Source organism: Amphibalanus amphitrite, unplaced genomic scaffold, assembly GCF_019059575.1.
Source record: "Amphibalanus amphitrite isolate SeventyFive unplaced genomic scaffold, NRLGWU_Aamphi_draft 000057F_arrow, whole genome shotgun sequence".
Classification (NCBI taxonomy): Eukaryota; Metazoa; Arthropoda; class Thecostraca; order Balanomorpha; family Balanidae; genus Amphibalanus; species Amphibalanus amphitrite.
In genome coordinates this window covers 1,312,702-1,333,155 of record NW_024881553.1, presented here as the reverse complement: position 1 = coordinate 1,333,155, position 20,454 = coordinate 1,312,702, and the positions used below count along the sequence as shown (strand labels likewise).

The 20,454-nt window shown below is 47.5% G+C and overlaps 1 protein-coding gene across 2 annotated transcripts in view; it reads left to right on the top strand.

Moving 5' to 3' along the window:
• Positions 1-489: 489 nt before the first annotated feature.
• LOC122378326 (prostaglandin E synthase 2-like) overlaps positions 490-20,454 on the top strand; it is a 31,163-nt gene continuing 11,198 nt past the window's right edge. Inside the window, exons 1-3 of one of the 2 annotated variants that reach the window (XM_043359278.1) lie at positions 490-877; positions 1,505-1,714; positions 2,099-2,298. In XM_043359278.1, the coding sequence (XP_043215213.1) occupies positions 536-877; positions 1,505-1,714; positions 2,099-2,298 (752 nt within the window). In that variant the 5' untranslated portion in view covers positions 490-535. The remainder of the gene's footprint in view (positions 878-1,504; positions 1,715-2,098; positions 2,299-20,454) is intronic. The other variant, XM_043359279.1, reaches the window with a different exon arrangement.

The following is a 20,454-nucleotide window of genomic DNA, read 5'->3' as shown; positions in this document are numbered from 1 at the left end:
GGCTGAGCCCGTCCAGAGGACAGGCCACCCAGCCCCAAGGCACATCACTGCACCCGGCTACGGGGTGCGCTCCCTCGGGAGCAGCGGTGCCGCTCCAAGGGAGCAGCCCGCATGAGATAAAGTTGCCTGTCCAGCCCGGAGGGGGGTTGCGGCGTGGAGGACAAGGACTTCAGTATCCTGAGGATAGAAGCACGGAAAGGTGGATCGCTCATGATTGTTCAATACAATACAATACAATAGGTAGGTGCATGCATAAACATTCCTAATAAAAGTGGTTTTCTTCAATTCAGGCGCTGCAGGTGCAGGTGCTTCAATTCGAATTAAGGCGCTGCAGAATATTTACCTCCATTCCTAGATTCACCAGTGACTATGAGGCCAATTTCATGTGTCTTCTATGAACGCATCGGTTCGAAGCCAGCGAGTCGTGTATTGCGGTACAGCCTACATGCAGGCGTTTTTACTACTGCCATCTAGCGGTTGTAATAGCACACTGCTTTGATTAGGCAGCAGCGAATTTGGTGCGTTAGTGACAAAAATGGCGCGCCAGGGGTGTGTGACCGGCGCGCTGTGGTTAGGACGGAATATTTTAAATAAAGAATTAAATGTGCTTAAATCCGGATATTCCACGAAAGACATTCTTTTGCGAAACTCGTCGGCCCGAATAGAGGCAGTGCGCTGTGCATCAACTAACTCTGAAACTCAGCGGAAGAAGCCGAAGCTCGGCGTGTTTGGAAAGGCCGTGCTTCTTGGCATCGGTGTAGGAGGTGCTTATGGATATTATAGCTATGAGCAACGAAAAAAACTGCTGGCCAAGCCAGCATCAGGAGCTCAGTTTCTTCTCAAAGAGCCTCCGCCCGAACACCCACCATCGAAAAGGGTAAGATGTCAAGGAGGGTTGTTACATAATCCCTGTTTCACATTGCATTACATAACCATTGGATTTTAACCCAACTTGATAGCACATCAGTCATGTAATATGAATTTTAATCTACTGTTTGATATATCAATTCATTACTCTAAGTTCATTGGTGATATTTGTTGTGGTCCCTGTATCCAGCGTATTTTTTACATGATGCGTAGGTAATTATTAATTTTCCTGTGTACAGAGTTTGTGGAAGTTTGTTCCTGTAGAGTACATGCTACATTCAAGCTAGTTCTAGTTAATCTGTATCTGAAATCAGTGTTTCAATGCTTTCTATACAGCTTATTTACCTAGTACACCTTTGCATGCCTATTCGTTAGGATACCTGCAACAGCTGAGTGTCATTTCAAGCATAGGGTTGCTATAAATTGAATTTCTGTTTCTTATTCCAGTGGACCCTGTATGTATAGAAAATGTTAATATTTTATCATTTTCGTAAGAAAACATGCCTAGTTAGTTAGGTCCTATGAACTATGACTTTTCATCTTATTCTATATTATTTGAGCAAGTTTTGTAATCTTGAACAGGCATGTATTTTCCATAGCATGTAGATTCCATGCCTCATTTTTTCTTTTCTGACAGGTATCAATCCCAGGAGACAACACTGGTCTCAAGCTGACACTGTATCAGTATCAGACTTGTCCATTCTGCTGTAAAGTCAGGGCGTTCCTGGACTACTATGGCATCTCATATGACCTGATTGAGGTCAACCCTGTGCTGAGGAAGGAAGTCAAGTGGTCCTCCTACAAGAAGGTGCCTGTCGTGGTGGCCGAAACACCACAGGGATGGCAGGTGAGCAGTGAGCTATGCTGGGGTGTGGGGATGTTGGTAAAATCAGGGATGTGCAAACAAGGAATTTTTGAGGACCAGACAGATGAAAATTGGGGTGCTTTTTGGTCGCTCCTGGAACCTCAGATTGTTCAGGAACTATCAGGTCTTTGATGAAATAAACTTATTGAAAGTTGCAATAAAGTAATGCTTATATAGCTTTATCCATGCCTTCTTCAAGTTACATGAGCATATTTTGTACCTTTCTCAAAGCAATGCTTTCTTATGTTCAGACTTGGCAGAGTTAAACTATAGAGCTATCCCATGCCATTCCTCTATAAATCACCTGCACATACCCCGCTCGCCCGCTGCAGTCCCGCTGACCTCGCGCCCGCCCGTCGCCGGCAGCAACTGAACGACAGCTCGATGGTGATGTCGGCGCTCTACTCGTACCTGTACGACCCGAGTCGCGAGCTGCCCGAGCTGGCCTCCTACTACCCGCCGCTGACGGCCACGGATGCCGACGGCCGCCGGCGCACCGACATCATGAACAAGTACTTCCTCATGTACGGCGACCGCGACACCAAGAGGACCAAGGAGGACATCAAGTAAGTCCGTTACTACTTACTGGCGGATATTTCTGGGCTGAATTGCGGGATAGGGCTATCATTGCCGGTGAGTTCCTACTTATGAATTGCGATATAGTGTTTTCATCGCCGGTAATTTCCAAACTATCAAGCTCTTTCTTGGCGTGAGTGTCCTTAGTTTGCATGCTTCGATCATGCTAGGGCTTTTTCGTCTAGAGACGGTATTTACTGCCAAGTTCTTTGCTTTGTATTTACAGTTCATGCTACACTCAATCGTAGTACACATAACAACATGATCGATGCGACCCACTGTCATATATCACGCAGTATTAACAGCGTCTTAGGCAAAAAAAAAAAAATGTGACTGGCCTTTGTACGTTAAGCTGGTACGTACACCGATAGCCTTTTACAAACAATGTCGTCTTGGCCAGTCGTAGCTGCCACACACGGTCCAATCAACCGGTACTTCAAGCTACGCCTACAGTTTGAGCTGCGCAGAAAACATGGTAATATCACACGATACACTGGTAATGATACACGATGAATATTGTTCACACTGGCCACATTTCTGTACTGTCAGCAATGCATTTAGTCAGCCCGAGCCCCGACATAAGCGCGAGAGCTACGTGGAGCCCGACAAGAGAGGCGAAGTCTGTCGGTGGGTTGTGTAACCTGAAGTTTGGCCGTCTGCCGCCGCTGAGTGTGGCGGCGCTAGTGTGCCGCCTGGGCGGTCCGGTCCAGGCTGGCCGCCCAGAGGTCTCGCTGCTCGCGCTTCCTCCTGCGCCGCTCTAGCTGTCGGGAGAAGCGTCCGTCGGCCCTGCGCTCCGACTCGGAGAGGTCCGAGGAGCCGCTCGTGTCCGACCAGCACGCCGTGCTCTCGCCATCTGTCGGGAGAAAAAAGAGAAAAACGTCAGACCGGAATGCACACTGCACAGGATCTGCTAAAAGACACCCGACGATAGATGCCTGGGGTGTTGGAGAATTAACGATAGATGCCTGGGGCTACTCGATAATCGAAAACGTCCTAACACATCCGATTCTCATTTCGGATTATAATGTCATCAGACAGGTCATTATAATAGGCTGTGATATCTGAAAGCTCTTCACAGAGCATTATTGGTTTTGAAAATCAAATCTGTTTAAAAAACCTTAGACCTGTATTGCTGACACCACATCAAGCTGTTTCTATTTATCTTAGATGTTTCGGTCATATTTCCTAACGCTTCCCAACTGATTGCCTACGAAGGGCACTGAATTCAAGTATACCTTATTCGAAGTGTTACACATACAAATTTGATGCCATGCTCCATGCATAATTTTAAACGATGGTTTGTGACCCTCAGTTAGAACCATTTCTTTCCTGATACCATTGACAGTTTTCCATGAATGTCAAGAGGCTGCCTGAGTGTCTGATGTTGAGTATGTACATAAAGATGAAAAATGTTTCATGGTACTGCAAGACAGTTTAGTGTATGGATCATAGATTGATGAAGGTTGGAGAGACGAACCCGATTTGCTTCGCATGACAGAGAAATCTCTTTGAGACTGAGGGAGGGCTATTTGGTGTTCCGGCAATTTTATCAAAACATGAACGTTGCGTGTTCTTTCGAGTCTCACCTTCGTTTCCGTCGAGGCTGCCGCGGTGTCCGTCCGGGCTCAGCCGGCTCTCCAGCGGGCTCTCTGGTAGTGTGCCGCTCTCCCCCATGGCCGTCTGCGTGTAGCTCAGCACTGTCGGGTTCTGTTCTCTGCTGCTCGGTCACCGGTCGTCTGTTGGTCTCCGCCGACGGCCGCTGCATATAAACGCCGGCCGCTGAGGGTGCGCAGAGGGCTGCGCGGGAATCCCGAACCCCGTCGGCGGCCGCCCCTCCCCCTCCAGAGTTGCAGCTTTATCTCACCATGTAGTGCAGGACAGAGCTGCACAACGATATGTATTGGGCAAAGCGGGCGCATCCTGTTCCAGTTCGTTTAGTTATCTGATGTCTTAAGGAAGCGGAAATATGAAGGAGGGAAGACGATTAATTAGAAAGATGTTTCGTTAAACACCTTAAATGGAGCATCTTTATAATTTTATTTCATTCGTTGACTGCGGAGATAATTCGCCTAGCAACGTTACAATCACTGTTACAAATTTAAATCTAGCACATATGCTCCATTTTGTTTCAGTAATAGCGTTAAATAAAGGGCTAAACTGCAATACATTGTTTCCATATTACTTTTTCCATTACCTGAACCAGACCTGGTTGCTGGACGCCGTCCAACATTCGTCGTCCGTTTATGTTTAACTGTGTGACGTCAGCGGTCGGTGACGCAGCCAAGTCCGAGGATCTCGCTGCTGACGGGATCCCCGGCCCGCCGCTGGACGCACGATCAGGGGACGGGGACCGCTGCACGAGATGACGGTAACGGGACGTGATCCCGGCGTGGCCTCCGTCACGTTCGCTGTTGCATCACGCTGTGATTTTTGCAGTGTTATGGAGAGTCACAGGAAATCGGTTACGGTTGGTAGTGCCGACCAGAGCTGGGCGCGTTCCTCGATTTTCGGTAGTGCGTTAGCGTTCCTGCGTTCCTCCGGCCGCGGTTAGTGCGTTCCTGGAATAGCGTTCCTCAAATTTTTTCGCTCGGTGCGTTAGCGTTCCTGTGTTCCTGCGTTCCTCCCTCAAAAATACCGCCGAACCACGCGGCGCGGGCCCAACCAAACACGGGGCGAATCGATCACAGAATACCCAGAATGGCGACGTGGGGCAGAAAAGCAACTCGACATCTCTTTTCCGAATCGAATATCTGAAATACGTTTTACCAATATCATCCGTAGGGTTTTCAACAAAAATACGACCTGCTTAAAATTAATAGTTAAGTTAAAAGATGTATCTTAGTAAAAGTTATCATATTTACTTTACACATTTAATGCCTGAAACTGAATCGAATAGTAAACATCACCACTAAAAATATTTACACATTTAATGCCTGAAACCGAATCGAATAGTAAACATCACCACTAAATCTAAGCAAGCCTTCCTCGATTCGACCGACAAGTGGCGCCTCTACCGGCAAACACACGTACTCGAGATTCAAACATTTGACACAGAGTTCATTGGCAGCAATATAATTTTTCGGGTGGTTCCGCAAGAACGCAGGAACGCTTCAAAATTTCGGGTGGTGCGTTCCTCTTACTTGCGTTCCTTTGAAAAACTTTGCGTTCCTGCGTTCTTGCGTTCCTAAAAAGGGCGGTGCGTACGTACGGAAGAACGCAGGAACGCACTAAAGGAACGCACTTGCCCAGCTCTGGTGCCGACCATCACTGTTACGTGTGGGTCAGATTACGTACTGACGTAACTCTTCAGAAAACATTGCTAGCGATTTACTGTGCCGGCCTTTCCGGTGGATTTTGAGCGGTCTGTCGGTAACAGTCGGCGCTTAGGACAGGAACAGATATAATTATTAAGCCTTAGTTGACAAACTTTTCACCAGGAAGCCGATCACGGTGCCGGCACCCCGGGCGGCATTGTTGGTGTAACTTTGAGCCGCATTAGTGGCCGCTGCCAAAGGCTTTACCGGGGATCTGACCGGCATCGTTCCGGCTGGAAGTGGTCTTCTCCGGGCGATCGGATTAAGTATTTAATTATCTAATGAAACTTATAATGATGGCAGTCGTAGAGCCCACCAACGAATCGCAATATATTGAGGCACAACATCGGCCTAATGATCTTTCTTAGGTCGGAGGTTAATGCTCAACGCTGCTCTGTGACACAAGAGCCACTGTTCTCCTATTCCTCGCAGTCTGTAGCACAACGTAGTTGCACGTCCCATATCTTTTACTGTTATTTGGCAATATAGTTATTGTTTTCTAAGACATCTGACTTTTTGTGGACACGGGCATGACTGCTCTGTAATGCCAGAAGCTACGGCGTAAGCGACTGTGGAAATTCCGACTTGATGATCCAGCTATCGATGGAACTTTCGCGTCTTCTCTATCATTGCACTGGTGCTTTGGGCAGTGATTTGATTGATGGCATGTTTTCAATCGACAATCATCATTCCAGTCTGACCAGGAAGCCAAGCTGGCAGGCTCGCGCCGTAGGAGCAGTCACTGAGTCTGCATTACGCCATCTCATATTCCTCGCCGGATTGATGTTGCATCATTTCATGGCCTCAGTGCCCGGCTTTGATAGGCTTAGCTCGCTCCTTATGTTTTCGTTGAATATGCCTCTTTGATGCCTGAATGCACATTGCATACACGCGTTATTATATCACCGTCATAACATAAGCGGTAAGATGACAAAAGACGCTTCCTAGACCGCGCCCAGCGGCCCTTAATCCGGACTTTGTGAGGTAATGGATTTTACAGTTGTTGTGGGTATACTTTGTTTGAGTAAAGACTTCTGTTACATAATTTTCCTGGTGCTGGGGATGTGTCTAGGCCCTTGTGGCGACTTTGTTTCATTTTAACATTAACTCCTGCTGTTATTATTCCTGTTATCATAATGTTATTTGCTACCTCCCGAAAACTATGCAAACACTTCCCTCATCAGATGTGCTGGGAAGTTAGAGACCGTAGCTTCATGGAGTTCATCATTTGTTTTATTTTGTTTTATAACTCCTGTTCTTATATCGGAAGTAATCTTCCACGGACAGCCCTTTGGCCCGACGGGCTTCTTTTGGGTTTCAGGAAGTCGAGCTGGTAGCACTAATGTGAGATGAATGCTAGAAAATGAGCATCATATTTTCGGATGTGAAAGGTCCGATAGACGCAGCTTGTCTGCTGACCAACGGTGGTTGCTTCCACTGACCACAACCAGTGATCCTCTTAGAATCATGCCAAACTAATCACATATTCACATAGCTCATATTCAGTCTTTCGACAAGCTTTCTTTTTGCTTCGTTGCTGATTGGGTATTTTATAGCTTCACTTATATCGTTGGGCGTTTTACGAACAGAACTATGGGGAAGTTTTCCCCAAAATGAAGCCCTAAGGACTTCATCAATCATACTATCGAAGCTCGAATATGATCTGCTTATCACTCGCCAGCGAATACGGCGACTACGTATACAGCGAATGTGACCAATGACCGTTTTCTTGTGAGGAATATAGTTGGTGACAGCTCAAGTTTCGACGCCAAGCTGTATGTACCCGTTTCTCAAGTTGGCCCTGTGACCCAGTGTTAACAGCCGTTGATGCCAGCATTCAGCGTCAGCGGACGAGTATTTACGTCAGAGTGACCCATTGCAGCCGGCGCGCTAAAGTTGGTCGTGGGCAGGCCTTGGCTATGCGGAATATACTGCTGTCTCGCTGAGCTCGGTAAGTGGCACAGTTCCGGGCAGGCTCGTTCGTCACAGAGGATGGGTCGCACGCGTCACCCGACACCCGAGCACGTGACGACGGCCGGCCAGCGGTTACAGCTGCCTGTTGTGAAGGGCGTGCTGAGAGCGGAACTGAGTTGCCATGTGTGCAATCGCCACGGTTTGCAGGCTGCTTGGCTTGATGAGTTTGTACGGCACTATTCTTATAGTGGTGTTTTTTTTTTTTAGGAAGTACGCCTTTACAAGAAGCGTTAGTTTGCAGCCATTTTTTTGTGCGGTAAGAAGCCGACTTCGTGGATTGCGAACTTTGCAGATAATTTGTTGCGATGAGATATAAAATTGTACATCTGTAATATTTGCTGGGTTGCGGGACAATGGATGAGGAGGAGGCTAAAGCACACACGAAGCATCAAAGCAGCATAGCACAATTCAGAGTAAAGTTAACGTCTCTGGAAACCACCGTTTACAACGTTTGTGACGCGTTACATAAATGGCCTACGGGAATGTTCATTATTTGATTTCCGCATATTGCTTTGTCTGCACTGCAAGAAGATGCGCGGAACATTTTTACAATCAACATACCTCCGGCTAGTCTTTGTCGATTTGTGCTCGTCACTGCTATCCATCAGTACCATTGGCGTCACAGTCGGCGGGCTGCTGGCCGTTTGCTTCTCATTGCCTTTAGCCGGCTCAACGAGCCCCTGACGTCAGTGGCGAGTGTTCTCTGATGGTGCGCGCCCTACGCAGCGGGCTCCGCCATCACGGCCCAGATTGGTGCCACCCGCGGACGTCGCCAGTCACTCGGCCGTCTGAATCAGGACAGAGTGTCATAGCGCCGGAGAGGGCTAGCGATATAGGCCACAGCACTGCGGGACAGGCTGAGGGAGGCGGTCGGCGGGGTTACGGGACAGTGAGACAGACAAGGACGGGGCGGTTACATAGCGTTAGCCGGGGTTTTCTGAACATCTTACTATTCGGGTTGTTAGATTTTGTCTCAATCGATAGGTAGGTGACTTTGGATCCGGATGCCCCGCTAAGAAGTGCTTGTTGCGAATGACACCGCAAACCCAACATCCGACCTTGCCCGCGCCCGGTTCACTGTGATAATTTTTCAGTGTTGTGATTGGCTGTTATTGTACTTCGTGCGATTTAGCCGCTCATTCTGTCCCCGTGTCCTGCAACCCAGCAAATATTACTGATGTGCAAATGATAAACTTCGTTAACAAATTATACACGATGTTCGCAATGCAAGAGGTTGTCTTCTTACCGCACAAAAAGTGGCAGCAAAATAACGATTCTTGAAAAGTCGTACTTCCAGCAACAACTATCTCTTGGGTGCTTATAAGACGAATTTTAACAAGCGAACCCACACCATTTTAAAGTTTTCAAACCTCTGAGGACTACCATAATTGATGGCCGACTTGTCCGAAAGACAGGTCGCCAACCTAAGCGGCAGTTCCACGGGTCGTGTAAAGGCCGCGATCAGTGATGGAAGAGGTGGATTTAGGATTATTGAGAATACTGCTCGGTATGGACTGGGCATTGACGTGATAGAAACAAGTTCTTGATTGATACCTTGTGATACTGGACCGTGGTTATTCCCCGCATTTTCCGCATTTTTCCTGATTCTAACGCACACCTCTGTGGATGGGACTTCCGTCGAGTTAAAAGTTGCGCGAGTTCTGCCGTACCTGGCGATAAGAAAAGCCAGAGTTATGTAAGATCATCAGTCATGTCTATCTCGATATAGTTATTCCGGCGAACTGCAGATCCTCCCCGTTCTAAATACGTCGGTAGTTGAACAAAATGCGTGAATTACCATACCGCATAAATAGACTGAACTGTCGTATGCTAACGCGTCGTGTCCGCGGCGGCCTACGATGTCGACCATTGATTGGCTGGCTGGCTCAGGGCAGCTCTGACCGGGAGCTGAGTCGGCAGCCACTTGCCGTGGCACTGAGATTGGGTGGTGGTGCGGCAGGCTGTTGTGACCATTGACGCATTACAGCAGTTTCTCGAGATCACTTGTGTAGCTTTGTAACCCACGGATGATGCGGGCTTATGATATTCGTCTGATACAATGGAAAATTTGTGACGCGATAAACTGTTCGATCATATTATCCACATATTAAAAATTGTACCTGCATTCTTTTCAAGGGATGCCCTGGCCTGGGGTCAGTGTCATGAACCTGTTGGTGCACGGACCGACCGCAGCGACCTGGCACTTCGGGGCCGCTCGGACTCGTGACCCCAAAAGTTTTCAAGCGTTGCCCTTGCGCGATGTCTAGTGGTCGTTGCCAGCGGCCTCAATCAGTTAAGTACGCTAGTCAGATGTCGTCTTGCCTAAACTTAGTGCCGCGCGTCCCGATGGGGCCGGACTGCGGGCGGAGGGGGTGATCGGACGGTGTGCCCCGGGGGCGTGCTGGGAGGTGTCGTCGGGCACCCGCCCGCTCTCGGTCATCACCAGAGTGCTCTGCTATCGGAGAGTGGGGCCGATTGGAAAGCTTCACCGAAGAAGATCCACCTGCAATAAATATGAACGAGCCTGACTAGCTAATTCACTGGTATGATTTTTTGGCTTCGCGGCATCTGCGCTTTTGTTGCCACTATTTATTATCCAGCGCCGCGGTAGTCATACTGAGTCAGTTTCTCAGGTCTTTGGTTGTGTAGCAACACGATTGGACCTCTCTCTTTCCCCCTCTTTCTCCCCTCTCTATCTCTTTCTGTCTCTTTCTTTCTTTCCTCTCGTCTCTCTCTTTCTTTCTTTCCTCTCGTCTCTCTCTCTCTCTCTCTCTCTCTCTCTCTCTCTCTCTCTCTCTCTCTCTCTCTCTCTCTCTCTCTCTCTCTCTCTCCCCCTCTTTCTTGCTTAGTCCCTTTTTAGCGAATTGCCGTTAAAGCAGTCTGATGAAATGTTATCGATACAGAAGATTGTACTGCTTTGGTAAAAAGCCGGTTACTTTACCTGTTATTGCCCATAATCCGCGCCGTGGCGATATGGGACGTTTCTCTATCGATGCCCCGAGGGCGTTCCGAGCGTTGCCGAGCGGTTTCTTCTTCCCTCCTTCAATTTTTCGTAAGCGTCTAGAAAATGTCGTTTTCGTCATGTATTATGCATCATATCTTTGCAAGTAAAAATGGGTCTGGGTAGGTCTGGGTCACTAGCACTATGTCACCAAGGGTCAGATCACCAGGTCACGGTGACCTTACCTCAACAAAAATTAATGCTCGCCCTAGCTTCTATCTACACCCACATGAGATTACTCTAAAACTTGGACAAATGATAAGAATGTGTCTAAAATAGTTCCTATCCAGGCCAGGTGTCCTTTATAACAGCTTTACCTTTTTCCTTAATCAAAGGCGAAATTTGGTTTAGTAATTTTTGGAAGAAACGCCCTATACTGGTTGGTGGATGTGCTTACATTTTCACCCAAATTTGCTCGACAATGTGTTGTGTGGCTTGATTGCGTTCAACGTATCACCTGTTATAGGCAGGCATTAAAATCGGTATCAATCCTGCAGCTTATTTGCTTCACAATCCCCCATCCTTTCTTACAGACATACTTTCAGATATTTCTTAGATATTTATTCGCTCCTTTTCCTGAACACCACCATATTCATCTCATACCTAACACTCTGCACACAAATCCAACAACACACGCGTCGCGGTGGGCCACGCTAACATTGTGCGACTGCTGACCCACTTTTGTACTGTCGAGACAAACCACCATACATCGCAATCAACGCTAACCGCTCCCGATTTTTAATGAAGAAACATCGGTCTAATGCCTCAGTAATTCGGCAGTCCGCGAGGATGTTCCTACTGATATACACATCTTCATTATCATTTTACATGCGCCCAATTATCACAAGACACACAGCGTCGCAAGTAGCACAAGCTGCTGAACGTTCGAGCATACGATTCGCGTCAGCTCCTGCGTCTCTAATGCTCATTGATCGAGTACTGAGACTCCCGAAACATGTGAAAAATTAAGATCTCATGAGCTGCCATGGAAAAGCCTCAGTTTGACCTGACCTCGGGTCATGTCATACAAGATGGAGCCCCTCTGTCGGTGGGTTGTGTAACCTGAAGTTGCGCCAGCTGCCGCTGCTGAGTGTGGCGGCGCTAGTGTGCCGCCTGTGCGGTCCGGTCCAGACTGGCCGCCCAGAGGTCTCGCTGCTCGCGCTTCCTCCTGCGCCGCTCGAGCTGGCGGGAGAAGCGTCCGTCGGCCCTGCGCTCTGACTCGGAGAGGTCCGAGGAGCCGCTCGTGTCCGACCAGCACGCCGTGCTCTCGCCATCTGTCGGGAGAAGAAAGAGAAGTTACGACAAACTCGTAGAATAACAATGCAGTTCACTTCGCAAAAAAAGACCAAAGAGGCCGTCGTTCTTTTTTATATGCGATTCGGGTTTTGATTTTTTGTTGGCTATTGGTGGGTCTCAGCTGCGAAACAGTTCTCCGCTTTTTTTGCTTAATGTGCCCCGATATAATTTCTGGATTAAACAACAAATTATATGAATGCGGAGCTTTCTGGCTTTTTGAAAAGAAAAATTGATGTAGCAGTAGTTGAATAAATGTACGCGTTTTTTCTTGCATGAGCAGGGAAATGGAATTATCTTCCCTATTAGTTGGATATGCCAAAAAGTTCCCATGGATCAGAAATTTAAAACGGTGACTGAGTGATCCGACTTTCAAATGAGCCGACTTGTGCTGCGGTGATTTTATCGCATCTCACCTTCGTTTCCGTCGAGGCTGCCGCGGTGTCCGTCCGGGCTCAGCCGGCTCTCCAGCGGGCTCTCTGGTAGTGTGCCGCTCTCCCCCATGACCGTCTGCGTGTATCTCAGCACTGTCGGGGTCTGTTCTCCTCTGCTCGGTCACCGGTCGTCTGTTGGTCTCCGCCGACGGCCGCTGCATATAAATACCGGCCGCCGAGGGTGCGCAGAGGGCTGCGCGGGAATCCCGACCCCCGTCGGCGGCCGCCCCGCCCCCTCCCCCCCACTCCCGAGAGCTGCCCGCCGACGTTACCGTAGGTGCTAGTGTGTTTACCATAGACTTGGCTACCATGAAATGATGGCTCACATTTTCCACTTCCAAGGCCTGTAAAGCATCTTGGGAGAAGGGACAAATTATGAGCAAGATTGTAAGTTAGTATGTTGCTGTTATCATATACCGGGTGCTTTTGGCTACTGTGGGCACATTTCCCATGCCTTTACTATGTTTTCCTTATAACAGTGTCGTCTGTGTAAGACATAAAATTGTACATATTTTTTTTTTCGTCCGAGTAGGCCTTTTGTAGTAGACCATTTATTGAGGCTGCATTTTTCTCATATCAGCCACCGGGCTTCGTTGAATTATGCATTGTAACAAACAAAAATAAAATGAAAAAATAATAAAAGATAAAAGAAATAAAAAAAATTGTCAAAACTCGATAGCAATGGCCGATGCTTGATTCGCAGACTTAGAACTGCATTTGGTGCCTGTTTGCCCAACAGCAGTGTCTGGGACAAAATGACCACCGCAGTCGGCGCGTCCATAATCAACTCCTTGCAGTGTTTGTCACATGTCCCATTCTATGGCCACCAATTACGGGTGCGAACATCCGGCTCGGGGCGCAATAAAGGTTACGGTTAAACCCCCGTCAGTTTGCGAATTGCGGTACACCGCTCGTAGTAGATTGCACGGCTAATCACACTGCGCACACCTCCAAAGAAAACAACCTTGTCTCCTTACGTGACGTTTGTGTCGCGGGACATGAAGCCTCGTCCTCCGTCCCTGCCCTGTCGCCGGTTTTAGTCCGTGTTCATTCATAGTTGGTCCCGTGACTCGTTTGGCACGTGGCTGACGTAGCACGCTCGGCTCAGAGGAATGCCCCTCGTTCCTGGCGGCGCCATAAAAGAGCTCGGTTCACCCCGCGCCCTTGCCACCCCGCCCCGCCCCCTCTGGCCGGACTTTGCCGCATGTCCAGGAATCACAGCGCTGACTCTCCGGGCATTCATTGACGTCAGTGTAAACACAGCCGCGAATTAACGAAGGCAGTGGGAAGGCTGCGCCGGGTAACTCGCTGGTATGCTGGTGGGTGACAGAGGCGACTGATGCCAACCTCTGAGTGGCGGCCGTAGTATTTTGGGATGGTATCGTGTGTATCGGGGGAGTACTGGCAGTTTTGGGACCGTGTTTTCCGGTCAATATTGGTTGTAATGAGCGGAGGAGGCGATCGGTTCAGGGGGGTTCGCTCCCGTGCCTTCAGCATTACGAAAAATGGAAACAACCCGTGAGCAGCATCAGCTGCTCACGTATATGTTCAAGGAAAACAACATGTAATGGACTGCTGACGACGGCCCTCTCCACCAATCAGCGCTCGGCATCTCGAGCGCTGATTGGCTGGTAGCAAACGCGTCATATGTGGGTCTCATTTTTTTGCGATCAGTGAACGCGTTATTTAATACACAGTGGCCTATGGAGAATGGCACGCGGAACTGAAGGTCAGTGTTATATTGCTTCGTACATGCGAATGGGGGTATTTGAGTGGCATTTGACACCATTTTCGAAATCTACAGTGAATTTCTGATCGACTCATGTATATATTTTTATGAATTTGATAGTATTAGTGCTACATAGTCGGTGTTTTATGTTGGTGTTGTCTCTCTCGACCTTTGTCTTGGACTTTTATAATATCTTTTCTCGAAAATGCTTGCCATAACCAAGTCTAAACTGTATCTGTATAAGAGATAATTTGTGTTGAATATGAGGAGAAAGTAGTTATGACCATTCTGCCCATCAAACTGCCAGAAGGTGTTCTTGTAAGGTGATTGAAACTTCAGTACGGGTTACAGATGTGGGTTTGACATTAGCATTGTTGTTGTAACCCCACTTGCTCTAATAAAATGGAAACATGGGGTTATGTACCCACTATTGCACAGCCTGGTATCAAGCTGGTTGATATGTGGAGGATAATGAAAGCATAAAACTTTTCTTAAGTGAAAAGGAGCGTTGCGTCTTGTGACTTTGTCAAGTCATTTTAAATCAAATGATTGTGATTGTAACTTTTACTTCAATTAATTATTGTTGCTAGTTTTGACCTTTCTGATCATCAAGTTTTATGTGTACCAATTTCATATGCTTGTGTAATGTCTGTGCGGCTTTGTGCACTTGTGCAGTGTGCGTGTCTTGAAACAAACCAATTTATTTTGTACCTTTTTGTACTTCAACAAATGTATGTCAAAAGACAAAAATGTCATGTCTTTTATCATTGACACTACTACAGCTAACTTTGCCTATATTCCTATCTTTCAGAGGCATTCAATTCAATCTGCTTTCCAGTGCAGTACCTATAGGAGGCTGCAACTGAAACTCGCACAAAGGCAATCAAGTGTCACTTCATCAGCCTACAGTAACAGCCCATCTGTAATCAAGATATGGATGAAATGGCATAGAAGAACAACCAATTCAAACAAGAAAAGATTGTATTTTGTTTTGGACTATTTTTAAGCATAACAGAACACTACACTTGCTGCTTTTTATGTTTGCCCTGTGTGCAGTTTTGAATAATTTAACTATGAAATGCTTTTGCCCACTATTCTCTTTAGATAACCTTCCTTTGTAATGCATTTTGAGCTTACATGCATGATGTAGGCATATTTCCCTTGGCTTCATAAAACTACTTGCAAGCTTTTGTTATGGACATTGGTGCTAATATGATGCTTCAAATGTGTCCAGTAGTTGGTGAAGGGAGAAGAGAAGTAGGACAGCTGATAGCTATTACCAAAAATATGTGCTTGTCTGCACTTCGGGCTGTTCCATCATATGCAACCTCTTTTTACCTCCTTGAGTTAAAAACACCTCATCTTTTGTTTCTTTCCTGTGTGCCAATTGTTTCCGTGGTGCTATAAATGTCAAGTTTGAAGTTGGTATCTAAGTGAGCAGAATGTGCATTATTTCAGTCCGTCTTGAATCATTCGTCTTGAATTATATCCCTAACTGACATCCTGTTATTTGTCGTGCAATGTATGTGCCTCTGCCTGTGTCCGCCCTTACCTCTGGCTTTAGCCTCAAACCAGCCCTGCTGAGCTCTGTCGCCGGTGCGGTGTGTCGCAACGTGCTGTTTCTCCACTTCAGCCGACAGCTGCTAGGAATTGTCCTGTGCCATGCGCCATGCGACACAGCAATTGTAAGCTTCAGGTCACATTCGGACTGATTGGCTCCGCGTATGTGCATCCGGCCGGGTGCTATAGTTCGTTTTTCTTAAGTTTGCCCCTCACTGTAAACGTCTTTTTGAACATAGCACGAGAATTGCTAGCTGAATTACTGAGAAAACTGGTTGGCGCACACTGATTTGACAAAATTTCACAGACGATCAATTTCATCAAATTTATTTACTATTTCACAGACTCGTAAATCGTATTTGCCAATACCTACAGGCCCACAGGGATAGACGATTCCTCAGGAATTATGTCTGAACTAATAAATAAATTGCACGGCGCTTAACATAACGTCAAATCGTCGGTGTTCAAAACTTATTTTTGAAAATATTATTCATATCTACAATACAATGTGCGCTAACCAGTTTTCTCAGTAATTCAGCTAGCAATTCTCGTGCTGTGTTCAAAGAGACGTTTACAGTGAGGGGCAAACTTAAGAAAAACGAACTATAGTCGATATCAGGGACGTGGGTCGGACTGTTGTGGCGGCGTGCACTGTGGTGCGTTGAAGTTGTTGTATTTCTGTCAGTGAAAAGCATTAATACATAACCGTGGCCGCAGCCCAATGTTATTGTGAATTTCAGAGGGAGTGGCCAGTCAGGAGGGCCCCATGTGGGTATGGATCCAGTGTCCAGTGGGAATTGGGATTGGCTATGAGATTTCCGGCGATTGATAAACGCTTCTATGAAAGTAAACCTATTGAGTTATGAGGGGAGGTCACGTGACGGACCTGACCTTACTAAACTCTTGTGAAAACACGACACATACGAACGATAAGAAACCGACAGCTCTTCTTTCTGCCAAGTGTCATCTTTGTGTGAAGGATTTCTTGGCACTGAGTGTTCAGAAATTGCATTGTTTTTAGACTGTGCAGAGGCTCACGAGCGACAACATAGGTCAACAACCTCACGTACCTTAAATATGCGACCTGTACCAGAAGATCCAGCTTGATCAAAAGATTGGACGAGTCAAATTTCAGCTCTTTAGCTTAAAATAATTTTGAGCTATCTTAAAAACCGTCAGTGTGGCACCATATCGCCTCCCCGCGCGGTCGGAAGGTAAAAGTTCGCCGGCTCTAACTAAACAAATACGCGTCGCATCGCAAATTCATTGACGGCGTTCGAAGCGTCGTTCAATTTACTTTCGAAACATATCCTAATATTAACATTTAACTGCCTAGCGCAATCTCCAACAAGCAAAAGTTCCGTGCACTCATCCTCATACAGTGTTAGCGGCCGCCGGCCGCCGGCCGCTGACCCACATTCGCGTCATCAGGGAATGCTGCAACTAATTTATTGTTTCCAACTTTTTTCCCGGAGCGTTCTACCTGGTTTATATAGCCTTGGATCGGTTACCTTTCAATGGGTGGCCATGATAAAAATTCTGCTTATTATATTTGCCACCACAGGGAATGCTAATATTTTCAGAAGTTGTTCCCAATGCGGACTGCATGTTTCATCGGAATTAAATGTTTATTACCTCAGGCATTTTCCGCGCTTTGCAGAAATAGATCTGTGATTGTGGATGTTACCATACTTTATTTCCGTTTCCACATTCGGACGTTGGCACGCGGGTGGGCGTATTTCTTGGATCCCAACCCGGTGAACTTTTCTAAGATAGGCTCCGTGTTAGTTTATCCCAAGATTCTTCGCTCGGCCAGCTCTCGCCCGGTACCGGAATAAGATGGCCGTGGTTTCAACACCCTGTGTCTGTCTCTGGGTCCAGTTTCAACACTGTGTACCGTCTCCGGGTGCAGGTTTGGCGGCGGCCGGTGATTGTTGTAAGTCTCCAAGTCAAACACTTGCTGCACCCGCTCCCCCCGGCAGTGCTCGCTCCGGACCGAGTTCTCTCATGTTTCGACGTGTGCTGGATGGCTTGGCCACTGGCCGACTGCCCCACCCTGCAGATGTTAGAGCGCTGTCAAAAGTTTCCCGGACGTGCAGTGAACTTTGTCCTCGGAGCTCGTAAACTGCTTCACATCAGCCTTGATTCGGTTTCCGCGATCGTATGCGTCCGACTTTTGGCGTCCGTATATTTCACGCCTCCTCTGTCGCTCCGGCCTAGACCCGTGCGGGGCTCGGAGGTTCGACCGATCCTCCAGTGCCCAGCATGTGCCCTGTCCAACAGCGGCCAACTGCGCTGCTAAATGCGTGGACGGCGGACAGGCGGCGGCGCCAGCTTGACAGCCGTGGCCACCTGTTGCTGACCTGCCCCCAACTCTGGGTTCTACGCCGGCCGGGACTGTCGCAGTTTTCCTGATCGATGTTCTTAACCTGTGGCTGATGTGTCACCGCTCTCCCCTTAACGCTTCTGGATGATTCTGCCGGGGATGCGGGCCCGCATTAGCATCCTGTCTTGTCTTTTGGCACAACGTTTGTGAAGACCTGTGTTGCAGTAATCTAATGGGAACTCTCTGACCTTGACTGCACGTATACAAAGTCTGAATTTCCCACAGCAGTTCCAGTTGGAAATTGACGGCAAATTAATCAACAAGCAAGAAACGGTTGGTCTTGCGTCCAATGTTTATTCGCAAATCACTTTGCAGTGAGGATAACCTAAATGCTTCCACCACAGTTGATTTAGCTTGAAAGATTCAATAGAGTTGATTCTTTATCTCTGTCTCAGGCAAGGAAGTATGTACATACACTGGAGGTCCTACCAGACCATAGAGCACTAAGTCTTCTAACATATAATCCTTACTCCCATTGAACAATTCCTCAACCTTGACTGTTCAGCACCTGTAAAAATGTTAGCTGGTGCGAAATTCATTAAAGCCTGTCCGAACTTCACTAGTTAATTTTCAAATTGTTAATATTCAAATAACTAAACATAATGGCTGCGGTGTTAATGCAATGAAATGCAGTGCTGGACGATGGACTTACGTGCCGTATTTTATTTGTGAATATTTAACAACCAGTCAGGTCGTATGAGGAAAAATATAAAAGTAAGCCAGGTGGCTGAAAATAAAGCACCGCATAAAGTTCGTTCAACGGTTAATTTATTACGAAGCTGGCACCATGATTAAGCTGCATTGCAATTCAATTGATTATAATATTATCTTATGATATTGTTGCCCAGTGGGTCCCAAAATGAGGTGACCAAAGCATACCTACGCTTTTGGAGGATTGTGAATATGTCAGACGTCAGTGGAACATCGTAATGAGATCACTGTTTTATGCGAGCGCTTGAATCATAGAAGATGTACTGGGCAGTGATATGGGTCTCAAAGACCATGGAATCCACTTCTCTCCGCCTTTGGGTGCACCACCAGAACCGGAAACATTGTTAACATGGGAATGAAAATGTTTTGCTTATTGAGTTTGATAGCGGACAATTATACTCTGTTTTCAACGCCTTTCCAAACCGTAAAAACTGTATTGCTATTGACGATGACGTCCGAGGTAACGTCGCTGATCAACATGCGCCACCGTCGCCCACTGATCATTTATCTATGTGCTATACCATGGATCAATTTGGAAGGGATAGCAGGGTGGTTTATCCAAGATAATGATGCTGAAATGTGACGCCTAGGATGCCCACTGCCCAGCTTCCACCAGGCTTCGCACGGGCCCGCACCTCGCCGCCGCCGCGGAACGCTGCTGTGCCGCACGACAGGTGTGTTGTGCGGTACAGTCTACCTGTCAGGGAGACAGCCACCGCGCTACCTCCGTCGCCTCACTACGCGTTGTGCTGTCGGAATGAGGCGACGGCTGACGCCTGAGAGACTACATGATGGCCAATTTACTCCAATGGTTTCATGGAGGACTTTAGTATGCATACCTATTACCTGCGTACCATTGCATATAGTAAACCTCTCTTCAACCAATAAAAATTCTCACAATTTAACATGAAACGCAAGTCATGCTCTGCATTAGGCACCTGAAGTTATCCATCACCTTGGAAAGCTTATTGTATGCACCATCCAATTCATAAACACAATGCTATATATGCACACTCGGACACACGTAAGCACATCCCAACCACTTTAACTGACAAGCTGCGTCAACCTACGCCACCACCACCAGCTGACATGGCTCCCACCGCTCGACTTTCCTGAGCCCCATTGGTAGGCCAGGGTCGCTCGACAGGCTGTTGTAGCAGTCCTTGCTGGCCGTCCTCAGGTGTCCGAGAGTTTTATTATTTTTTTTTTTTGATTTCGAAGATACGCTGAATTCTTGGCTTTGCGCCCATCCGCTTTAGATCTTGGCTTGCTGCATTGTCTGCAGTGAATAAATATTTCACCGATACCAGAACATTGTACCGTGAATGCATTGACAAGCATCACCTTGCAGTCCAGGCCCCCGGATTGTCTTGTTTGGAGACTTCTTTGTCATATGATCACGGCTCGCTGCATTTTATTCGCTTTCTTATGACCCCGATGGGTGTTTTCATTGATTAAAAGCCTATGAAATGAATAACTGCTTTCGTCATCAGTTCGGCTGCCACTCTGGCTGCGTTGATCCAGTTTCACTGACCGGTTGCAAACACTGCGGGTCTCGTTGCATCATGCCGAGCTGGTGATAGCGGCCAGGAGTTGGGCCGACCTATCGGTTTGAGTGAAAACCCTCCTCCCGCCCCCGCGCCGTCGGTACAGTTTGGTGTCAAGGTCTCCCCGGGGACCCATCTAAAGCCGGACGTCGCACACTGTTCGTGTCCAGCTCACGTGCCGATGGGTTCACGTGCGG